This window comes from Pituophis catenifer, unplaced genomic scaffold (assembly GCF_029215685.1).
Source record: "Pituophis catenifer annectens isolate HBS135680 unplaced genomic scaffold, rPitCat1.0.hap2 SCAF_1, whole genome shotgun sequence".
NCBI lineage: Eukaryota > Metazoa > Chordata > Lepidosauria > Squamata > Colubridae > Pituophis > Pituophis catenifer.
The window spans coordinates 197,410,126-197,432,029 of NW_027256881.1; the positions used below are offsets into that span (position 1 = coordinate 197,410,126).

The 21,904-nt window shown below is 43.0% G+C and overlaps 1 protein-coding gene across 1 annotated transcript in view; it reads right to left on the reverse strand.

Moving 5' to 3' along the window:
- The window catches only part of GAD1 (glutamate decarboxylase 1), a 52,284-nt gene that overhangs the window by 19,622 nt on the left and 10,758 nt on the right, over positions 1-21,904 (reverse strand). The window contains exons 3-5 of the mRNA XM_070956908.1: positions 15,900-16,058; positions 8,337-8,579; positions 929-1,019 (exon numbers count right to left, since the gene is read on the reverse strand). Coding sequence (XP_070813009.1) covers positions 929-1,019; positions 8,337-8,579; positions 15,900-16,058 — 493 coding nt within the window. The remainder of the gene's footprint in view (positions 1-928; positions 1,020-8,336; positions 8,580-15,899; positions 16,059-21,904) is intronic.

The window sequence follows — 21,904 nt, forward strand, 5'->3', positions numbered from 1 at the left end:
TTCGGCTTTGAAACAGAGATGAGCACCACCCCTTAGAATCGGGAATGACTAGCACATATATGCAAGGGGAATCTTTATCTTTAATGCTTCCAGCGAGGGAATTGTTTTTCCATTATGCATCTTATAAGCTTTTTCTATGACCACAGACAGGCAGTTCAAGCCAAATCTTGAAAGCTTGGTCTTGGTTTTAATTAACCTGATTTCAAGGTCAATGGCTGCTGTGCTCCTTGGCAGCAAATCTGCCAGCTGTGCCTAATAAGACTGAGAAGGGGCAGGCTCCAACCCTTTACAGAAAAAAACTTGCTGACCTCTGCTTTTTTGGTGGCTTTGGCTGTTTCTCTTTTCCTCTCACATTGCAGACCCATTAACCTCCCCGTAAACACCATAGAACAGCACAACCCCAGGGCTGCCTTAGTGTTTCCAATATTTTCTAGCTACAATTTGTACAGTAACCTGTAACTACTAAATGTCTATGGAGATTCTCAGTCATCTTGTCCCAAAAGTGTTTTTTCAAGTGGCAACTGGACTTTCTGGTTTTTCTTCAAAGAAAAATCAGAAAGTCCAATTGCTTCTTGAAAAAGCACTTTGGGATAACCTGTAATTAATTCATCTAAGCATACTTTGTTATCTTTCTGCCACTCAGAGAAGAGTGAAAGGACACAGGTGAAGAAAAGCGAAGAGAGCTAAGGAAACCAATTTTCCCTGTCTTCTTGTTTTTATCTTTTGTAAAATTCACATGGACATAAGTCTGAAGGTTTACTGCTTGTTTAAAAAGTTTTGAATGCTGCGTTTAATAGCATTGAGGCTCAAAGATTGTCCCTTAACTAGGCCTTTCCTGAAGTGCAGATATACAACTCAACTTTAGTCACGATCCCCTCAGATTTGAATCTGATCTCTGGGTACCAAAGAAAAGAAAAGCTGTGCTTACATGTTTGTATTAGCTGTAGAGGTCAGCCATTCCCCAGCCAAACCAATGATATCAAGCCCCGTGGAAAGTTGGTTGAAAAAGCGAGGGTGACCTAGAAAAAAAAAAAAAGACAGCTGCTTAAATATCATAGTTATCGGTTCATTCATATTTATATCCATTATAGAGAAAATAGAGAAGAGACAACCAATTCTATACATTTACCAGCAATGTTGTAGAACAGGAGTGTCAAACTCGATCCCATTGTGGGCCGTATCAGTTTGTTTGTTTGTCCTTGGGGGGCTGGGGTGGGCATGGCCTGGTTGTCATGGCCAACTGCATGGGCGTGGCCAGGGTGAGCCGGGTCCCTAGCTGTCTCCAGGACGGCCCCACGGGACAGCTCTGGGCCTATTGTAGGCCGGATGCGGCCTACATGCATGTCTAATATGTCTGTTGTAGAGGAATTGTGAGTTCAGAAGGCATTCCTTCTTAATTTTATGAATAGGAAAAAATACAGTAGTTCTCAATTTACAGCCATTCATTTAGCATCCGTTCAAATTTACAACAGCCCTGAAAAAAGTGACTTACAATTAATCCTTGCACTTAACAATCATGTGCAGGATCCCCTTGGTCACGTGATGAAAATTCAGGCGCTTGGCAACTGACCTGTATTTACTACAGTTGCAGTATCCCAGGGCCGTGGGATTGTCATTTGTGACCTTCCCAGCTGGCTTCAACAAGCAAAGTCAATGGAGGAAGCTGGATTCACTTAACAATGTGTGATTCACTTAACAACTGCAGTGATTCGTTTCATTGTGGCATAAGTTGTAAAATTGGATGCGACTCATTTAATAACCGCCTTGCTTGGAAATTCTGGTCCCAAATACACTATTGTTTCAGTGATTTACCAGAAAGTCCAGTTGCCTTTTAAAAGAAAAAAAGCACATTTGGGTATTTCAGTGATTGCTTTGATAGTGATTTTCCCATTAAAGGCATAGCCTGATCTATATTTCCCTTGCCTGCTGCTAATGCTAGTCTTCCTCTTTGTCATTTGTAGATGTCAGGAACTGCTCTTAGTAGGAGATAGAAAAGAAAATTTCCTTCCTTCCTTCCTTCCTTCCTTCCTTCCTTCCTTCCTTCCTTCCTTCCTTCCTTCTCCCTCCCTCCCTCCCTCTGCCCTCCCTCCTTTCCTTTCCTTTCCTTTCCTTTCCTTTCCTTTCCTTTCCTTTCCTTTCCTTTCCTTTCCTTTCCTTTCCTTTCCTTTCCTTTCCTTTCCTTTCCTTTCCTTTCCTTTCCCTCCCTCTCTCCCTCCCTCCTATCTTTCAACATCCTACTCTGAAACACAATCCATTAAACTATCTTCCCTTGAAACTAATGTGGAGAATGAAGTCAAACTCAGATGTATGAAGAAATGTCTGTTTTGGTATTTATGCTGGGATAATTACATTATAACATGTTAACATATTGAAGACTTCATCCCTATGCATATCTACCAGTAGCAAGCATTTTGGAATATAGTGAGACTTCATTCTAAAATAAATTATAGATTGCCCTGTAAATGTGAAATAAGCATGTCATTTATTTTAAAGTGTTTATGGGTTTTAAGGATTAATATGGAATAATATCTCATTATTTTAAATGAAAGAAACATAGCTTCAACATTAGAAAACAGAATTAACTTGCAGCAGGAACTAGCTATGGAGAAAGACAGTAGATCCTGTTCTCATGAAAGTTGTGGAGCCATTTGCCTATATCTTTCACTTTCACCTTCACTCTTTTTGTTGTTTTAGAGCACGAGTGTCAAATTTGCTGCGTCGTGTTGCTGTCACATGACATATCACAACCTTTTTTTCCCTTCGCGGATCTGGGGTGAGTGTGATGCATCTGGCCGGCAGGCCACCAGTTTGACACCCCTGTTTTAAGAGACTGAACAATCTTTTCAATCTGGTGTTGGCCAGATCTGATAGACCTCAACTCAAACTAGTCAAAATATCATGCTGGTTGGGGATTATGGGAGTTAGTCCAACACCTCTGAAAAACACCAGATTAAGTAAAGCTGATTCCAAAGATAGCAATAGCACTTAGACTTATATACTGCTTTACAGTGCTTTAGCCCTCTCTAAATGGTTTTCAGAGTTAACATGTTGCCCCCAACAATCTGGGACCTCATTTTTCCGACCTTGGAAGGATGAAAAGTTGAGACAACCTTGAGCCAGGTGGGATTCAAACTGCCAAATTTCAGGCAACCAACAGTCAGCAGAAGTAGCCTGCAGTACTGCATTAACCACTGCGCCACTGTGGCTCTACAAAGGTGATCTTTGTAGGCAAACTAATTAACTCTCATAATTTGTAGGCAAAGAGCAAACATATTTTGCCACTGTTTATTTAGTCATTTATTTTTATTATTATTGTTATTGTTATTGTTATTTAGACTTCTATACCGCTTCATAGTGCTTTACAGTCCTCTCTAAGCGGTTTACAAAGTTAGCATATAGCATATTGCATATTAGCATATTGCATTAGCATTAGCATATTGCCCCCAACAATCTGGGTCCTCATTTTAATTCTTACAGTCCAAGGCAGTAACAGTGCTAGGAGTGGCATATACTGATATAGTTTTAGTAGCATCCTACACTGTATGCCCTTTTTAGCTACTATCCTTAGTATGAAATGTTTGGTGAGTAGCTTAGTTGTCATGCCAAATTCTGACTAGCATGTCTTGCTGCAGCAATACATATGACCAAACTTGGAGAATGATAAAAAGTGATCTCCAATCCAAAGGTTATATTTGCATTTGTTGTGCCTTACAGATACTGATTTTTTCTGACAGCAATTCAAAGCCGTGGGCAAGAACTCTGCTGCATTTTTCAACAGGCGCAAGAAGGATGTTTGCTTTCTCCACCACGCCTCAAATGAACAGGGTTTTTAAAGTCAAACTTCTGAAGTAAAATAGTACATTACAATCTTGCCACCTTCTGGTTGTGGATTTACAGAGGAACATCCCATCAGAAGATCTATTCGTAGGCCACACTCCAAAGCCAAAGACCTGCATAGTTGAGAATTCAATCTACCTCAGTTGGAATGTCACATTCCTACCGCAATCCTAACAGTAGTAATTACATGGTTAGCACTGACACTTCAGCAGAGTCCAAATTGGGACCTGGGCTAATGCTATTACATTCTTCAGGCAGAAGGAAGCTGTACAAATTTAAGAATCTTGCTAATGAAGAAGCAATCTTAAGTGATATCAAAATCAGGGTCCCTTTAAAACAGGGGTGTCAAACTCAAGGCTCGGGGGCGAATCCGGTTCTCGGGGTGCTTAGATCTGGGCCGCAGGGCCACCCTGGAAACAGCGAAGGACTGGCCCGTGGTGCTTCTGCCAGTGAAAACGCAGCCCTCTTGAGCTTCGTTTTCACTGACAGAGGGTTGCAGGAGGCCGTGGCAGCCAAAAACAGAGCTCGGGAGCCCATTTTCACTGGCAAAACACTTGGGCCACCACAGGTACTCCTGACAGGAGTGACGTTGAGCTGGCTATGCCCCCCGGCCCCCGAAATCATACACAACCCTGATGAGGCCCTCAATGAAATCAAGTTTGACACTCCTGCTTTAAAATATTAGACCCATTGAGAAAAACTTCCATAGCTTTTTCCTAGTCCCTAGGAGATCCCCCTCGATCTTCATACTTTACAATGCTGGACAGTTCCCTTGAAAATCAGGGTGATCTCCTACTTTCATCAAACCACCACAGAACTTCCCTGGTCTCATTAGATTAGACAGCCAATTTACCATTCTCTGAGATTGAAAAGCAATATTGTTGGTCCAATGCAAATTAGAGAGCAAACCAACCAAACATGAGAAGCCTTTTCTCTTGCACAAAGGAACACACTCTGCTCACAGAAAGGAGTTTCCCCATTATGCAACCAGGAATCTCCCTACTTATGAAAGGAACAGAGAAGTCCTATTGCCATAGATAACTCCATGCATATTGTTGTGGCCTGCTGGCGGCCAGCAGAGCTGGCAGCAGAGTCGGACAGTGAGGAGGTTGGGGAGGAACATGGGCCAGTCCTGGGGGCTGGGAAAAGCTCAGACGAGGGCTTTGCGTCGGAGGCAGAGAGGGAGCTAGGCAGCAGTGAGGCAGAGGAACAGCTGGAGCCTGTTCCCAGTATGCGCATGCGCAGAGTGCCAAAAGACAAGAACAACTAAGAAAGCAAGATTGACTTGGGAGTAAAGCCACACCTTAGAGGTGATTGGCCCCTCCCATAGGAAACAAAAGAGGAGCCAATGGGAGGGGCCTTTTGCAGGAAACAATTCGGTTGGTCGGTTCAAGAGTGGAAAGTTCTGTTTGTGACTCTAAGAGACTCTGTGCCAAGTTTTGCCTTACACTGCGTTTGGAAACCAGTTATCTGGCAGCTTTCCAAGTGAGATAAGGTTTGTGTTGATAAATATTCCTCTGAAAGACTGTTTGCCAAGCCTTGCTGACTGTGAATGAAAGGAATTCACAGTTGTGTAAATAAAAGGGGTTTTGCCGGGACCAAGACTCTGCTTCGTGCTTTTTAAGGAACCTAGGTCAGAACACATATAAAGAAGGCTCCCGCATGGCAATCTGCATTTTTGGAAGAAAAAAAAAATAGCATGGCTTTCCTAAGGATGTAAAAATTTATGCTTGATTTGCTTTCCCCCCCCCCACCCCCAAAAAAGTTTCTTTTGCCCAAAGTCCCTGAAAAGAGACTGAGCTATAGAAGGTTCAATAATTCTAGGGCTAGGAGACACGGATTGTATATTTCCAACCCTTTGTCCCAAGACAGCTCTTTTAATGAAGCATCCCATACCTATGTGGCAGATTCTTTTTCCCCCTCCCTCTCTCCTGTTCTTGCTGGATCAGACTAAAGGTCTATTTCACCTGTTCTTTTCTTGAATGGCCAAAGATGCTTCTGGGAAGCTTAGAAGGAGGACACAGTGATGATAATCTTTCTCTCTGGTTTGCCTTCAGCACTCGGTAATCTGAGAGATTACTGCTGAATAGGGAAGAACCTTCATTAAGATCTTTCCTGTATAGCTATCCAGAGGAAGAGAGCATTTGTTAAGTGGAGTGAATGTGTGTCCCGTCCTCTAAAGGGTGAACTTAATACTGGGAAAGAACAGTGGCTTTAATAGGAGCTGCCAGTTGGGCCAATGTTGTTGCCTCTCCTCTACTTGTTTACTGATCGTTGAATCTGAGTGAAGAAAAACCTACCAAGAACTTCTAGCTCCCCATTGAATTCATATTTTATTGCAATCATATTCAGTAACCATGACTCGCTTCTCCAGTCCTTTCATACAGGGGGGAAAAAAAGGTAAGTTTGCTCTCTTACTGCTATTCTTTGTGAAAATAAGTTCCTCTGCAGAACTTGCTAGTAGTTGATTTTTTTTTCCCCTTTGCAATGTGGAATAAAAGCATTTCAAGTAATCATTTCACCTTGGAAACAGATTGTTCTGCAAATAGTCTAATTTATTAAAGAAGACCGAAGTCATTCAAAAATGACTGGAAACAGAGATTTCCCTGCGGTATGATGAGTTATTGGTAAGGTTGGAAGTATTAATGACTGAAGAATCCAAATCCCCCTTCTCCCCTCCCCCGCTCCTCTTTTTTGTATGAAATGTCTATGGAACATAAAGACAAAAAAGTACAAATTCATTTATGTCCTCGTTTACCTAATGATATTGTTCCCTTGGGACACAGGCAGCTTGCATTTCATCAGGTAAAAGCAATTAGGATTTTTCAGGGGTGCCATTATAAATTGGCTATAACCAGTGTTGTAAAATGCAAAATATGAGTGACAAATGAATCACCCAGCAGCCTCTCTAATGATAGCAACAAGCAAGGAGCCTTGGCATATGTGTGTATACAGAATACATGGACGGCAGGGTGACTGCCTGGAGAGATAAGTCAATTCTTTCAATAAAAAAAAGGAAATTGAATTTAAAATAAATTTCCTATTGATACTTTTTCATATATGTCTTAAATAAGAGGTCCAAATCTAATCTCAAAGCCATATGATTTACAATTAAATAGAGCCTTATTTACGCCAGTTAGTTCTTTCTTACAACCACATTTTGTCTTACAATTGGCCAAATTGATTTGTTGCACTATATTTTTAAAACTATAAAAGGTATGTCTTTACAATATTTCCAGACAGGGTCTTTCTAACGGCCAATTTCCACGAGTCAAATATGAGAGTAGAGACACATAGTTGTCTCCTATTCTTTGTGCAACGTCCTTTCCACCTTCTCTCTCTATATTAATTCCACCCATTCTCAAACAGAATTCAGATGCCTACTATCAAAATCAGGTCACTGGTGGAAAAACAAGAACAATTCATCTTCATAAAATAACAGTGAAAATGTTATACTGTACTTAACAGCATGGAGTATAAATAACCAATTAGATTACTACCAAAGATGAGAAAGCTTTATTTAATTTAGCAACGATTTCTCCTTCCATTATGCTAAATCTAAGCCATGTTATGATTTCTTTGGATCTGGCTTAGTCTGTAGGGTAAACTTAACCTATTATGGTTAATTCAATAAACTCTGTTTAAATAAAGGGTGGATTGCATTGGTTAATGTGTGAACTAGGTCTGTGCAGCTGGAAAATTTATTGAAAGATTAACTGTAGAGCCAAAACAATAATACTGAGATGCTCTCCCGTTAACCTACAGTATATATTTTTATTTTTCACAAAAGCACCAAATGGTATTGACCTTTGCTACTAAAGAATTCAGAGAATTATACATAAATAAATCTATTCAAGGTAATCTTTTTGTTGTTATACTTGGAAATCGGAAGGATAGAAAGACCGTTCCTTGAGTCAAGATCAGAGAAAATATATTCCTGATAATTCGTCTCCCTTCTATACCATCAAGCTAAGTGGTCAAGCTTGACAGATTTAAGAGAACAAAAAAAGTTATTAATGTTCTGAATCTAACGTAATAAAAATAATATGGTGGCAAAATATGCCAACGTTAGCATTAGGAAATCTCTTTTGCCATTGAGTAGTGTGGCTACAGGTATGCCCCCATTCAGAAGCCTTGTTTGGATGCTATGCTCTCATACCAGATTCTTCAGCACAAGGTTACACAGTACTTACATTTGTTTTACATAATGAAATAAATTAGTGTGTATTAGTTTCTGAGATAGTCTCTCCCTTCTAGGCTGTAATAAAGCTTCTGCATCTGTTACTTTCACATATAGGCAGATAACAAAACCTTTTAACAATTTAATCCAGTGTTTCTCAACCTTTGTAGTTTGCAGATGTGTGAACCTCAACTCCCAGAATTCATGCTGGCTGGCGAATTCTGGGAGTTGAAGTCCACACATCTTCTTCAAGCTCTCAAGGTTGAGAAACGCTGGTCTAAACTCTTTACTTCATGAATGGCCCAACACATTCTCTCACCTGTCCTTACTCCATATTTCAGAGTGTCTCTGCAGTCCACTAGAATCTGTTCAAGTGATTCTGGATTGTCGGAGAGTTCAAGGTTGAAGCCTTCCATGCCTTCCAGGAGCTGATGAGGGTGATGGAAATCCAGCACCTTGGTGGACCTATCAAAGGTCTTCTTCACATAGGTCAGGAGAATATCCACCACTTCCAGAAGGAACTGAACGGTTTGCTCCTCGCCATTCTTGGCTGGCAGTAAATCTGAACAAGGGAACAATAAATCCAGTTACAGATGGAAAACACTTTCCCAGCTCCTCCTATACACTTTAAATAGCATTTAACAGTGATAAAATACCCTTCAGAGTAAAATTCTAATTCAAGAAGATGATGGGTCCCATAGACGATGCATAGATGACAATACAGATGATATACCCTTCCCTAGAATTTAATCATTTGTTTTCCTGTAATCCCCAATATAATATTGAGTGGTTTTGATTTCTCATGGCCATCATCTTAGGCAAAGAGATGAGCCACTCAAAATCCATGACAAACCCTATGAGACTTGTTGTTAATGATATGCATGTGTGGTATTTATTACTAAATCTGAAAATGTTCTAACTACTTCTGTTGCATTTGGTACCCCCTAAGATAATAACAGTTTGGTAGAACAAGCCATCTCTGACTCTTATTGAATTCCATTTCTGGTCTTAGGTATAGATTCATTTCTTAAGTAAGTTTTTTTTTGTTCTGTTTTACCCCCAAATAATAAAAGAGAACACATGGAATACTTCTAAATAACCCACCCAGTTACTGCCAGAATATGCTTGGAAAACAATTTACGCTGAAACTATCAGCATGGTCTATAATCATGCAGTGGATTTTTTTTGATCACATAAGAATTTGAAGCTGAATAGCTTCAATCCAACATTTAATCAATGCTCAGCAGTGGCTCTCCTATACACCCATAAATTAATCCAGCAAAATTACTGTAATTTTCATTACCCAATATTCCTATTCTGAACACTAAATATGGATTAGTTAAATTTCATGCTGCTTAGGCCACACCAGGGGAAATGTGTGGCCCTTTCCATGCTGTTGGATTATAGTCTTTATCATTGGTTATCCTGGCATGAAATGCTGGATACTGGAATTTAGGAATATCTGACGAGCCCCTCGCTACACATCTCTATTTAAAAGCCTGTTCTTTCTGTTTGGAAGTGAAAGTTGGACTCTCAAGAAGCAAGATAGAGAGTATTGATACTTTTCGACTTTGGCATTGGAGAAGACTCCTGAGAATACCATAATGTCAACTATCAACTGTCTGACTAGTGAACCCAAAATAACTAAACACTTTCAGGAGCAAAAGTAAAACTTTACTGGATACACCATTTTGGTACTGAAGAATCAAAACCAGCTCTGGTTTTCCAGGTCAAATGCTTGCTTAGTTAAACAATAGTTTCCTCTTCTCCCCACCCCTGGGTGATCACATTGTCCAATTATCAGATGTCTCTTTTTTATGGGAACAGTCCACCTCCTTCTCAAGCACCTGCAGTGGTGACCTTGATGGTTTCCAGGCTCTCAAGATCTGTGCCCAAAATCTCAGCACTCCATTCCCCCCTTCCCCCCCCCCCACAGTTCATTGGCAAGTTGAATAGTGATAAGGTTTGAAAGAAGGAAAGCAGTTAAATCTTGACACAGAGCTAGCCAAGAAGACAAGCAAATGGGGGGCGGGGGGCGGGGAGGAATTGTCAACAAATAGCAAGGCTCAAATTATCCTTCTTCCATGAAATCAAATGTTGAATTGATGCTTTGGCAAAATGACTAATTTGGCAAGCGATGACAGCAACAAAAACCTACAGCAGGAAAATACCAAGTAGGCTATTCCCCTTGAAATAAGGTTCCATGGTTCACTATTTTCTTCATTATACTCAACCAATGACAGCCTAGAATCCTGGAGTTGGAAGAACAATTTCTGTCACCGAGTCTCTTTCTCTCTCTGCACTCTGCAGGCATCCAAATCAACACTTCCTGGACAGATGCTATCTGGCTTCTGCTTGAACACCTCCAATGCAGAACAGCCCTTGACCTTGCCAGGCAATTGGTTCTACCATCAAATGGTTCTTATCGTTAGGAATGTAGGAACATTTGATGCAAAATGGCCCATGAAGCTTAGGTTGCAATGAATCTACAGTATTTGCTTTTAAAGGTACCAAATCAGATTTTGTCTAGCTTGGGTATTTCATTGACAGGAATATAGTTTTGACTACCATATATACCAGCAGTCACCAACTAGTGGTCCGTGGACCACTGGTTGTCCGTGAGAAAATGTTGGTGGTCCGCAGAAAAATTATTTGCATTTTTTATATTGCACTAAATACTATTTATCTTTTTTTAAAAATCATATTAGTGGTCCATGGGATTTAAAATTATGAATTCAGTGGTTCCTAAGGTCCAAAAGGTTGGTGACCCCTGGTATATACCATGTCCCAACTAACTCATTTTCCAAAACAAATCACTTGCATTTCTTCTCCTTCCATTTAATACATGTGAATACAATGAAGTTTATTAACTTGAGATATGATGTAATTTGTTCTCTGCAGAATCCATATGATGGCTACAGTCCATCCAGTTGACTCAACACAGGAGGAGCCTTGCACTAATGCAGGCTCAGCAATACAAGCCCAGAGTTCTTCCTAGTACAAGTCATTTATGGCTGATCATCAGGATCCACCCCCAGATGAATTAAAGCAATTTCCTCAATCCAGTGCCCCTCAAGATACATTCATTGAGCTGCCAATTTCCATAATCTCCTACCATCATCAAGGTTGAAATCTCAGCTTGGAAAGAGAAGAGCAAACTAATAGCAGCATGTCAATCCAATTTGCTCCTGGATTCTTGGAGCCATTCTACTACAGTATATACGGGCATCCAGAATCTGGGGAGAATCTACATCTCATTTGGCCTCACACAAAGGAGCCAAGTCTTGGGTGAGAAACCTCCTCTCTAGAAATGATAGAAAATATCTGTAGCTCGGGTGGTAGATTATAGAATATAGAATAACAGAGTTGGAAGGGACCTTGGAGGTCTTCTAGTCCAACCCTCTGCTTAGGCAGGAAACCCTATATCATTTCAGACAAATGGTTATCCAACATCTTCTTAAAAACTTCCAGTGTTGGAGCATTCACAACTTCTGCAGGCAAATTATTCCACTGATTAATTGTTCTAACTGTCAGGAAATTTCTCTTTAGATCTAAGTTGCTCCTCTCCTTGATTAGTTTCCATCCATTGCTTCATGTCCTGCCTTCAGGTGCTTTGGAGAAAAGCTTGACTCCCTCTTTTTTGTGGCAGTGCCTGAGATATTGGAACACTGCTATCATGTCAACCCTAGTCCTTCTTTTCATTAAATTAGACATACCCAATTCCAGCAACCGTTCTTCATACGGTTGTGAGAAGCCAGAAGGAAATTGCATCTTCTAACAACTGTGAGATTTAGTTAATGACAGCAACTGGGATGGCTTTAGAACCACACTTCTTAGCATTGAAAATTCCAGTCCCAACTGCCATATATGCAGAGGACTGCCTGCCTGTTATTTGAAAGCTCAGCTCAAAAGTTGCAGTTTGCATTCGTATCCCTTGACCAGTTTATTGCTCTGATGGTATCCCTTCTTGACGTCTTCAGGCCCATGCTTGGAAAATGAGTTGCCCTTTTTCTCCCCCTGTGGTGGTTTGTTCTCTGAGCTTGCTGCTTAGTTTCTGAACATTTTGTCACCAGGTTAGGTGACATCCTCAGCAGGACTTCGGTCAAAGCTGGTCTGGCTGTTTGCATGGTTTTATGTTTTCACTGTGTGTTATACAGTACATCAACATTTGATCCCTGTTGGGTATATTATATCAAGAGCCAAGTGAGAAGCAGATAATCCTTTTCCTTTCCCATCTGCATCTGAAGCAGCTGAAAAGATTTCAGCTTGGCTGCCTCTCAGGAAAAAGATCTGGCACAGCCTTCCCCGTTTAGGTGAATTCACATTATTCTCAGGCAGTGCCTCACTAACTGGGGATAATGTGGGTTATCACACAACAGAGTGAGAAGGCATCTACGAAACTACCATTTAAGCAATCCTATAACCTAACTGGCTAAAACCAAAGAGTTTTGATATATGGCTCTTCCGCACGACTCAGTGGACATATTCTCCATCATGCATCTGTAGTGGACATGCTGTCCCTGCGTCCAATTCCATTTGCCTCCGTTCTAGGTTGAAGAAGCCAGAGGCCTGGTGTCCTCATTTCCCTTCCAGGGAAGGCTGCCTTCCCCTCTCCTTTCCCCACATCAGCAGCTGATGGGAGAACCGCCTGCCAATCCCAGGAGTGCCATTACTGGTCCTGAGGTACAGCTAGGATTTAACTACAGTATCTGTCAGTCGCCAGTTCTCCGAATCTGCAGATCTGTTGCCAAGGTTGAAGAAGACAGGAGGCAAAGGAAGAGAAGAGATGCTTCACCATCCAGGCTTTTGAGCTGATCCTCTGCTTGAGGATCTAGATGAGTCCAAGAATGAACAGCCTGAATAATAGCTGACAGATCTGAGAGAGGCACTGAGTGAGTCATCTTTCTCTCTCTCTCTCTCTCTCTCTCTCTCTCTCTCTCTCTCTCTCTCTTTCAGAATGCAACATGTCCATTTTTGTTTAAGGTACTTTTGAACATAGGTTTATTCCTTTCATGGAATACAGTAAATTTGTGTTCAAAAGCAACTCCACCCCACAACACCCAACATGTGTGCAGGGGTGGCTTTATCATATAGACTCACATCTGGCAGGTGCAATAGAGGAGGGTTCTGCCCTCCCTCCCTCTCTCCCTCTCCCTCCTTCCCTCCCTCTCTCTCTTTCTCTCCTCCCTCTCTCCCTTCTTCTCCCTTGCTCCCTCCCTTCCTTCCTCCCTCTCCCTCCCTCCTTCCTTCTCCCTCTCTCCCCCTCCCTCTCTCTCTTCCTGTCCCTCTCTCTCTCCCTCCTTCCCTCCCTCTCCCTCTCTCTTTCTCTCCTTCCTCTCTCCCTCTCTCTCCCTTGCTCCCTTCCTCCCTCTCCCTCCTTCCTTCCCCCTCTCTTCCCCCTCCCTCTCTCTCCCCCTGTCCCTCCTTCCCTCCCTCTCTCCCTCCTTCTACTTCATTACACAGGCTACCACCCGTACATACAGAGCTGGTAATAAGCAAGCTCACCAATGGCAATGAGATGTACAGCCTGGTTTGAAAGAATGGCTCTCCTGTTGCCCAAAGCTGAATAGTCCTAGGGGATGCTGTGCAGGGATCAGAGAGGGAGATACAATGTAGGTTTTGGACTGACCTTCCTGCCTTGGGAATCAACTGACTTCACCATGGACAAATGGTTAGTGAAATGTCTCAGGGTAAACCCATTTGTGTAGGCATCCACAGCTACCCACAATGATGCCAAAATGATGGAATGTGCATCGTGACATTGCAGGCGAGCTCCGGCCTTTCTAAGGTGTGTTACCACATTGCACTTCTAAGAGGAGGAGTCGGCAATACATATTATATCGCTTGCCCTCCTCCATTCTTCACCGACATCTATGCCCATGGTGTAACTTCAGCTTACTGATTGCTTAAAGGAAAAGAAGAGCCCCTTTAACAAAATAACTGCTTAGTACAACTTTCAACTGCTCTGGGGTTGGAGCACCAAAAGAATGCAAGATTTTGACAGAGAAAAAAGATTGCCGGGCAATGTCCCTTCCTTAATTAAAAGAAAATGGGGAATGGCCTTCAGGGATTAGTCTCAGTCAATGCTAGTTAGTCCCCGAAAGATTGCAAGTGACACCAGATTTAACAAAATAGACTTCTAATAAAGAAGCTTTGCAAAAAAAAAAAAACCCCACAACTGAATTAAAAAGTCCCTTACCCATTGGTTTGAATAGGAGAGGACTGGAGCATCAAAATACCCCAGACTGACTGACTCAGGGACCAAACAACCTGATGATAGTTCCAGCTATTTTGGACTCCGATTCCTCTCAGTTCCAGGCAAGATGGGAAATGATAGACAAATGTAGGAGCTGCACTCCTAAATACCTGTGCTAATTAAAGCCAATGAAAAGTGAGATTCAGGTTAGGAGAAGCTCTTTGGCTGATGATAATGCAAGTGGAGTATTGAGCGCTTTGATACAGGCAGGAGGGAAGTCTGCCAGAAGAATGGCTGGCTCAAAACCCGGGATCAACTCTCCAGTCCAGCACAAGACATCCTGACCAGGGAAGCTCATAAATCAAGCGGGGGAGTGATAAATAACTTGTTGCTTGTTGGATCCCAGCAGCTGCATGTAAACTGAGAAGCAGGGAGAGGGAAGGAAGGGGCCCATCGCAAAAGCCTAGCGTATCTCTTCCTGGTTAATTGACTGAGCCTAAAACTAAACATGGTGAAAGAGTTTGCTCACCAAGCTTATGAATATTTTTTTTTAAAAAAGAGAACCCATAAAACAGAATCTTTTCCCACCCACAACAGTGGATAGCTAGAAGTCCATAAAGAAGAAGAGAGCCACTGAGAAAACAGGGACCAGGGATTGGGTGGGGTCCCAGGTTCCCTGCCGGCAGGGCTGGGCTTGTGAAAGGAATTCGGGGAATTTTGTTTTGTCTTGAACTTGCACCACAGACTTTTCGTTTCCATTTGTTTTTGCCCATAAAAGGATGGGAAAGCTGTGCAATTTGTTTTCAGGCATCACGGTTGTCCTGGCATCCTTTGTGTCTCTACCTGCAAAAAGAGGCTCAGAGCTGCATGTGGCCCTTGGGACAAGTTGGCAGAGACCTTCCTTTCGCGCCTGGCATTTAAAGGTATACTGCTTCTGTAAAGGAAGGTTCCATCTAGCTGCAGCGTCTAATCTTGTTAGGAGTCTTTGGACTAACTCTCCAATTTGAAGCCGGTTTATGGCATAAGGCAATCAGCTTCCCTTTGCTTGTCCCAAATAACTTTCCTTTCATGTTTCTGAGCTGCAGGACACCCTCACCGGACTATCCCACTAAAGATGACCCAAATTGCACCGACCTTCGGAGTTTGTATAACAGGATAGGCATTTGGCTAGCTTATTTTTTTTTTATTATTATTTTAATTTGATTTATATGCCGCCCTTCTCCGGAGACTCAGGGCGGCTTACAGTGCGTTAAGCAATAGCCTTCATACTTTTGTATATTTTATACATTTTATTTTATACTTTATACAAAGTCATCTTATTGCCCCCACAAACTGGGTCCTCAATTTACCTACCTTAGAAAGGATGGAAGGCTGAGTCAACCTTGAGCCTGGTGAGATTCGAACTTACTTTAATTGCAGACAGCTGGTGTTAAATTACAGTGCTTTTGTCTGCAGAGCTATCCAGCTATATTATAGCTGGCATGCCTGGGGACAATCCTGAAGTGACCCCAGATACCAGCAGCCGGAGAGGGACGTCCCGCTTCCAGCTGTTTGGCACTGGACAAACCATTATTCCCCCCCACCCCCGCCCCTTTCCTAGGAAGGGAAGCCTCGGCAGGTTGGGACTTTTGAGAGGGAAGAAAGGGAACCTGGGGACGGGGCAGAGCGAAAGGATCAGGACTTTACCCCGGGCGTAGAGGTTGGAGAAGTCGGTCTCGGTCTTCTGGAAGCGGGCTTCCTTCTCGCTGTTCTCGCAAGGCAGCAGGTTCCGGGTGCTCTGCCTTTCCTTGAGCGCGCTCACCAGCCGGCTCTTGTCTTCCAGGCTGTTGTTCCTTTGCAGGAAGCCTGCGGGGTTAGGACAAGGAGGACAGGTCAGCAGAGAAGCCTCGATCGCGCTTTCCATGGTCGCCCCGAGCCAGCAGCTGCACCCCTGGAAAGGGGTCCCCGGGCCGTTCCCACGGGCGATGAGCTCTGCCCCGCGCTCCTCTACACTCCCCCCCCACCCGCTGTCCGGGAGATGGATTTATAGGGGGGAGGGAAGGAGCCCGCAGGGAGGAGAACTCAGAGGACCCCCCCCACCCCGACAGGAGAAAGGCAAGGGGCGGGGGGAAGGAGAGCGAAGGATGGCCCATGTCTTTTCGCCTTTGGCTGGGGGTCATCTTTGGTCACAAAAGGGGTCATTCGGGACGAGGCAGGATGGCTTTTCGGCCCATAGACTGAAATGGGGCGGGGGGGGGGAGAGGGCTTCCAGGCAGTTTTCAGGGAGGGGCGGTCATCACAGCAAACGGTTTGGGAAAACAAAGGAAGACGCCTCCTCCGAGACCACCCGGGAGGATTGTGGAGGACGCAGAACCCAATAAATATACGCAGGATGAGCGTATATTTCCACATTCCTCCAGATGTGGTTGAACTACAATTCCAGAAGTCCACCCAGCCGGTTAAAAGAAAAAAAATGAAGGGTATTGGATTTGTAGTTCGGTCACGTAGGAAGGTGGCTCATCCTTCTTTCAAAAGGAAGCGGAGAATGCCCCTCTACACATCTGGCGTCTTACGGATGCCACAGCACTTCTGTGTTTTGAGTGACGTAATCCCAAACATCAGTCTGCAGCCTCGGTCCCCAAATATATGAGACTACTGCTATTTATAACCCTGTTTTATAATAATGATTCATCACAATCACACACACACACACGTTAAAGCAAACGGAATACGGTGCCCCAAACTGAAAACAGAGAAGCATGCCGGAAAGATACGCCAATTTCGAAGTAAGGCAAATACTCCAAAAAAAAAAAAAAAAAAAAGGCTTGATCTAATTAAAATCGAAAGATATTCGCTTTGCATATTTGTGTTCTATATCTGATCGTCCACCAGACCGCGAGGAAGCCCCAGAAGAAAAAGGGGGAGGGATCAAACTAACAGATCAAAGTTAGTTTGTTTTGTTTTAATTTGATTTATATGCCGCCCTTCTCCGGAGACTCAGGGCGACTTACAGTGCGTTAAGCAATAGCCTTCATACTTTTGTATATTTTATACAAAGTCAGCTTATTGCCCCCACAAACTGGGTCCTCATTTAACCTACCTTAGAAAGGATGGAAGGCTGAGTCAACCTTGAGCCTGGCGAGATTCCAACTTACTTTAATTGCAGACAGCTGGTGTTAAATTACAGTGCTTTAGTCTGCGGAGCTATGCAGGCCCTATACCCGAGAGCGTCTTCCCATTAACAGAATAACAGCGTTGGAAGGGACCTTGGAGGTCTTCTAGTCCAACCCTCTTCTAAGGCAGGAAACCCTATATAGTATACCATTTCGGACAAGTGGCTGTCCAATCTCTTCTTAAAAACCTCCAGTGTTGGAGCAGCCACAACTTCTCGAGGCAAGTCGTTCCATCGACTAATTGTTCTGTCAGGAAATCTCCCCTTGGTTCTAGTTTCCTTCTATCGTAGAAGATCAAAGCACTGTAAAGTGGAAGGATGGATGAGAGATTTGTAGCGCTTGAAGGTACCATAAAGGTTATCTAGTCCGACCCACGGCAATGTGCAGGAAAACCAATGAAAGCATGCACCAGAATTAGTTGCCTAGCTTCTTTTTAAAACCCCCAAGAGATGGAGGTCCCACAATCTCCATATCTAGACCTTTTGTCCTGTTGGACAGATCTCACAGTGAGGAAGGATCCCTCGCCCCCTGTCTCCTTTCCCCGGAACTCGCCCTAGCTAAGAAGGTCGGACAGAGGGACGAGCCAAATGGGGCAATCCGTTTATTTAGGGCGGTGGCACTCGTCACTGTCACCGAACTTCCCAGAAGTCTTTAAATCTTTGCATGACAGCAAGAACGGAACTTGGCCTCACCTGGACCTCTTCTCGCAAGGCTTTCAATGGGCTTCATTTCATTTCATTTCGGGAGAAATAGGTGCCCCATTACCACAATGGAGTAAGCTAAGCCCTCCCCCCCCCCCACCCCTAGGCAGCCTTATCCAGCCTGGCCGCTTTTATTTGTTCAAGCCGGGAAGGACCAGGTAGATCGAAAGCAAGCGGGACCAAGTAGTCAACCTTTAGAGATCCGGGTTTTCATACCCTCTTTTTGAAGGTGATACTGGTGGGAGGCTCCCAACGGTTAATCGGAAGACCAATCTTAGGGTTCCCCTTTGAGTAAAGCCATTGGCCGCCTTGCTCAGAGGACGCTTTCCTATGAAGAGGACTTTTATTAGCATGGGGAGGCTCTCTGGATCGGAAGGAAGGAAGGAAAGCCCTTAGATTCAATGTTGATCCTTCCTTCCTTCCTTCCTTCCTTCCTTCCTTCCTTCCTTCCTTCCTTCCTTCCTTCCTTCCTTCTTTTCCTTCCTTCTTTCCTTCCTTCCTTCCTTCCTTCCTTTTTTCCTTCCTTTCCTTTTTCCTTCCTTCCTTCCCTTTTTCCTTCCTTTTTTCCTTCCTTCCCTTTTTCCTTACTTCCTCCCTCCCTCTCTTCTTCGAATCAGTGTAGATCTTTCTTTCTTTCTTTCTTTCTTTCTTTCTTTCTTTCTTTCTTTCTTTCTTTCTTTCTTTCTTTCTTTCTTTCTCTCTCTCTCTCTCTCTCTCTCTCCCTCCCTCCCTCCCTCCCTCCCTCCCTCCTTTCTTCCCTCCCTCGTGTGAGTGACTGGCCCAAGGTAACTCAGATGGCATGGTGCCTAAAGGAGGAGCCGAAGAGAGAAGCCTCTGCTTTTCTAGGGATAAATTAGACTCTCCTTTTCCAACCTAGCGTCCCTCGGATGTGTTGAATCCTCAAAGCCAGCGGGGCCTTTTGCCTCCTGGGATCTACAATTCCAACACAGCCGAAAAAGGTGCTTTGGAAGGTCGGGGGGGACGGGTGGAAATTCGCTAGACACGAAGTCTCTTCTCACTTATTACGGAAAACCAAATTTAAGCGTTTGAAATTGCGGGTGTTGAGGAAGGGAGGTTTTTTTTTGAAATGCGAAATTAAGCCAGGTCTGGATGCGAAGAAATTGGCCGAAGTAATATGGGAGAAATGGGGGTGGGTGGGGGTGGACAATCCATTAAGTGAGCGCAGCCCTCTTTCCCCGCGAGCTCACGTAGCGGGCCCCCCCCAGCCCTCCCAAGGGAGATAAAGTGGGGGAGGAAGGGAGGCGCCTCCGCTCACTCTTTTCCTCACCGCGAAACTTGGAGAAGCGAAAGGAAGGAGAGGTGTGGTCCTTAGAAGCGATCCAGTCGGTGCTAAGCAAGGCTGCCCCCAACATCTTCTGTCCTGAATCAGTCGTCCCCCCCCCCCCCCGTGATGTTACGAAGATTGTGGTTTTTCTACCAGCTGTGGGAGCTGATGTAGGGGTAGAGCAGGCAGAGCTGAGAGGTGGAGTTAAGCCTGTCATCAGTTTAGAGTCCTTGAATTCCCACAAGCGTTCCAAGTCCAACTCCTTCTGAGTTCTGTTGACCCTTATCTGGTGGCAATTTAGCTTTGAACTTTAGTTGACCAGTTTCTTGCTTACAGGCTTGAATGAATCTTCTATGCTGCTGCAGTTTTAAGGATGGTTTCTGATTCTTTGCACCTGACAGCTGTGCTGGCCAGTATATATCCAGTTTCCTTGCAAAATCGAGCTCTGGAGTTTTGCTTATTTGAAACACTGACTTTTCCCCCCAAGGTACTAAAGGACTCCTAGTTCAGTTCTTGTCTATTTGAGTGATTCTGTGCCACCATCCAAACAACAGTTTGTGAGGTGGACCAGTTTATTTTTTTGGGGGGGGGGGAGGAGTGGCCAGGATTTTCAATCACTGACCGGTCCAAAATCCTGCCGGTTACATTTCATGGTTGATGAAGATTTGTAGCTCTTCAGTCTTTGGTGGACAAAATTAAGAGTAACCAGGTCAAATTCTCTCTGTTATGGGGTTCAGGCATTCCAGGTTATAATTTTATAAACTGGCTTTAGCCTACTTCAATATGTGAAGCCAGCCAATTATGGCTTACTTATGGACAACTATTTAACCAAAGCCAGGAAAGTCTACTGGTTAAGGTGCTGAAATAATAAAGTGATCACCTTGTATGCTGTCTTGAACTTCTAAATAAAAGGTAGAATATCAATCTGACATCATAACATAACAACATTGGCATTAGTATAATGTGTGAAATCAGTTAATAGCTAGGCTCAGACTATAAACTTAATCAAACTTAAGCTAGTTTATTTGGGGTTTGTGTGCTCTCTGAACTTAACCAGCCCTGATTTATTCAGTAAAACTGGTTAGGAAACCTTGGTGAGCTAACATGGCCATTGAATAAGAGAACCAAACTGGACCTTTTCTATTCAAACCCTAAGCGTTAATCACAAATTTCAGCTTCTTTATTATTATTTAGCTAAAAGATGTACAAATACAGATGCAGTTGTTCAGAATATCAACACAGCATCTGCAATTGAAATTCCACCAAACGTGCGTTGTATGCCACGTTAGAGATGATCATTTAGTAGATGTGACCTTCATTAGATGTGAAGGAAAACCCTAGCAGGTCTCTGTCTTGAACCAAAATCTCCCCAAAGGATGTTAAAATAGGAGATGAATTGAACAATAATTAAACTCGTTTAAAACATCAATTTATGAGTCTTTGCCATTGCCCACCTCTTATTCTCCAGATCTCTGGGGCTGCTAATCCCACCAGCTTTAGCCGAGAGGGCCTTTGGTCATGGCTACTGGGATTAATGTCCAGGAAATAATACACAGTCTAGCCCAGAGTTAAACAGGTTCACACTGAAAGCAAATCCACTCTTGCAGGCTTCCACTTATCAGCAAACCAGCACCTGATAGCCACAAGGCTAACCTTGCCTTGGTTCAGAAGTTAAGCAAGTTGAACCTGGTTATTACTTGGTTGGGAGACCACTAGGAAAAGCCAGATCTGAAGACAAGACACAGATATCAAAAACATCCAGAAGATAGCAGTGGGCAACCACTTCAGCATTGTGGGCAAAAAAACCTAAAACTTTACATGGATGAACTTGACTTGAAAGAGATTTTATCTCTTTTTATCTCCTAGTAATGTTAGATATGCAAGGGATCAAAATATGAGGCTACTTAATTTGGATTTTCTATCTTTCTTGGCCAGACTAATTGATAACCATCACTGAGCTATCTTGGTGATTATTTCCTTTCTAGAAACTAGATAAACACAGATTTTGAAAGAAAAAGTGAATTAAAACAAACCTAGGGACTTTGCCCGCAGCCAATTAGGGCTGCCCTCTACTCCTTGTTTAAAGGTGAACCTAGTTATTCTCATTCTAAAAACTGAGCCAGCCTTCTATGAAGATGATATATCAGGAAATCTTCCATTAATGCATTAACCAAGTGGTTGCATCTTCATGAGGTTAAAGTAATAAGTACAGATTAGGCAATTACTTTACAATAGATTGTCTATCCCTTTCCTTTCCTGGAGGGTAATGAGGTTTGATTGGCTTTGCCTCTGTAAAGCATTTTTTTTTAAAAAAGAGGAAAACCAATTTTATTCAAAGCAGGATTTAAAAGACTTGGGGCAAAGAAGGAAATAATATTAGATAATGAGATGCATATTTATAAAATGGCAACTTCTCTCTATGTACATATAAATGGAGAGAGAAAGGGGGAAATTCTGTGTGTATGGCTCATTCATTTTAGCTTCAAATGCTGAGCCTTATGAATTAAAAAGGGGGAAGAAAATTGTCCATGATTGAAAAGGAAGTTTTCAATT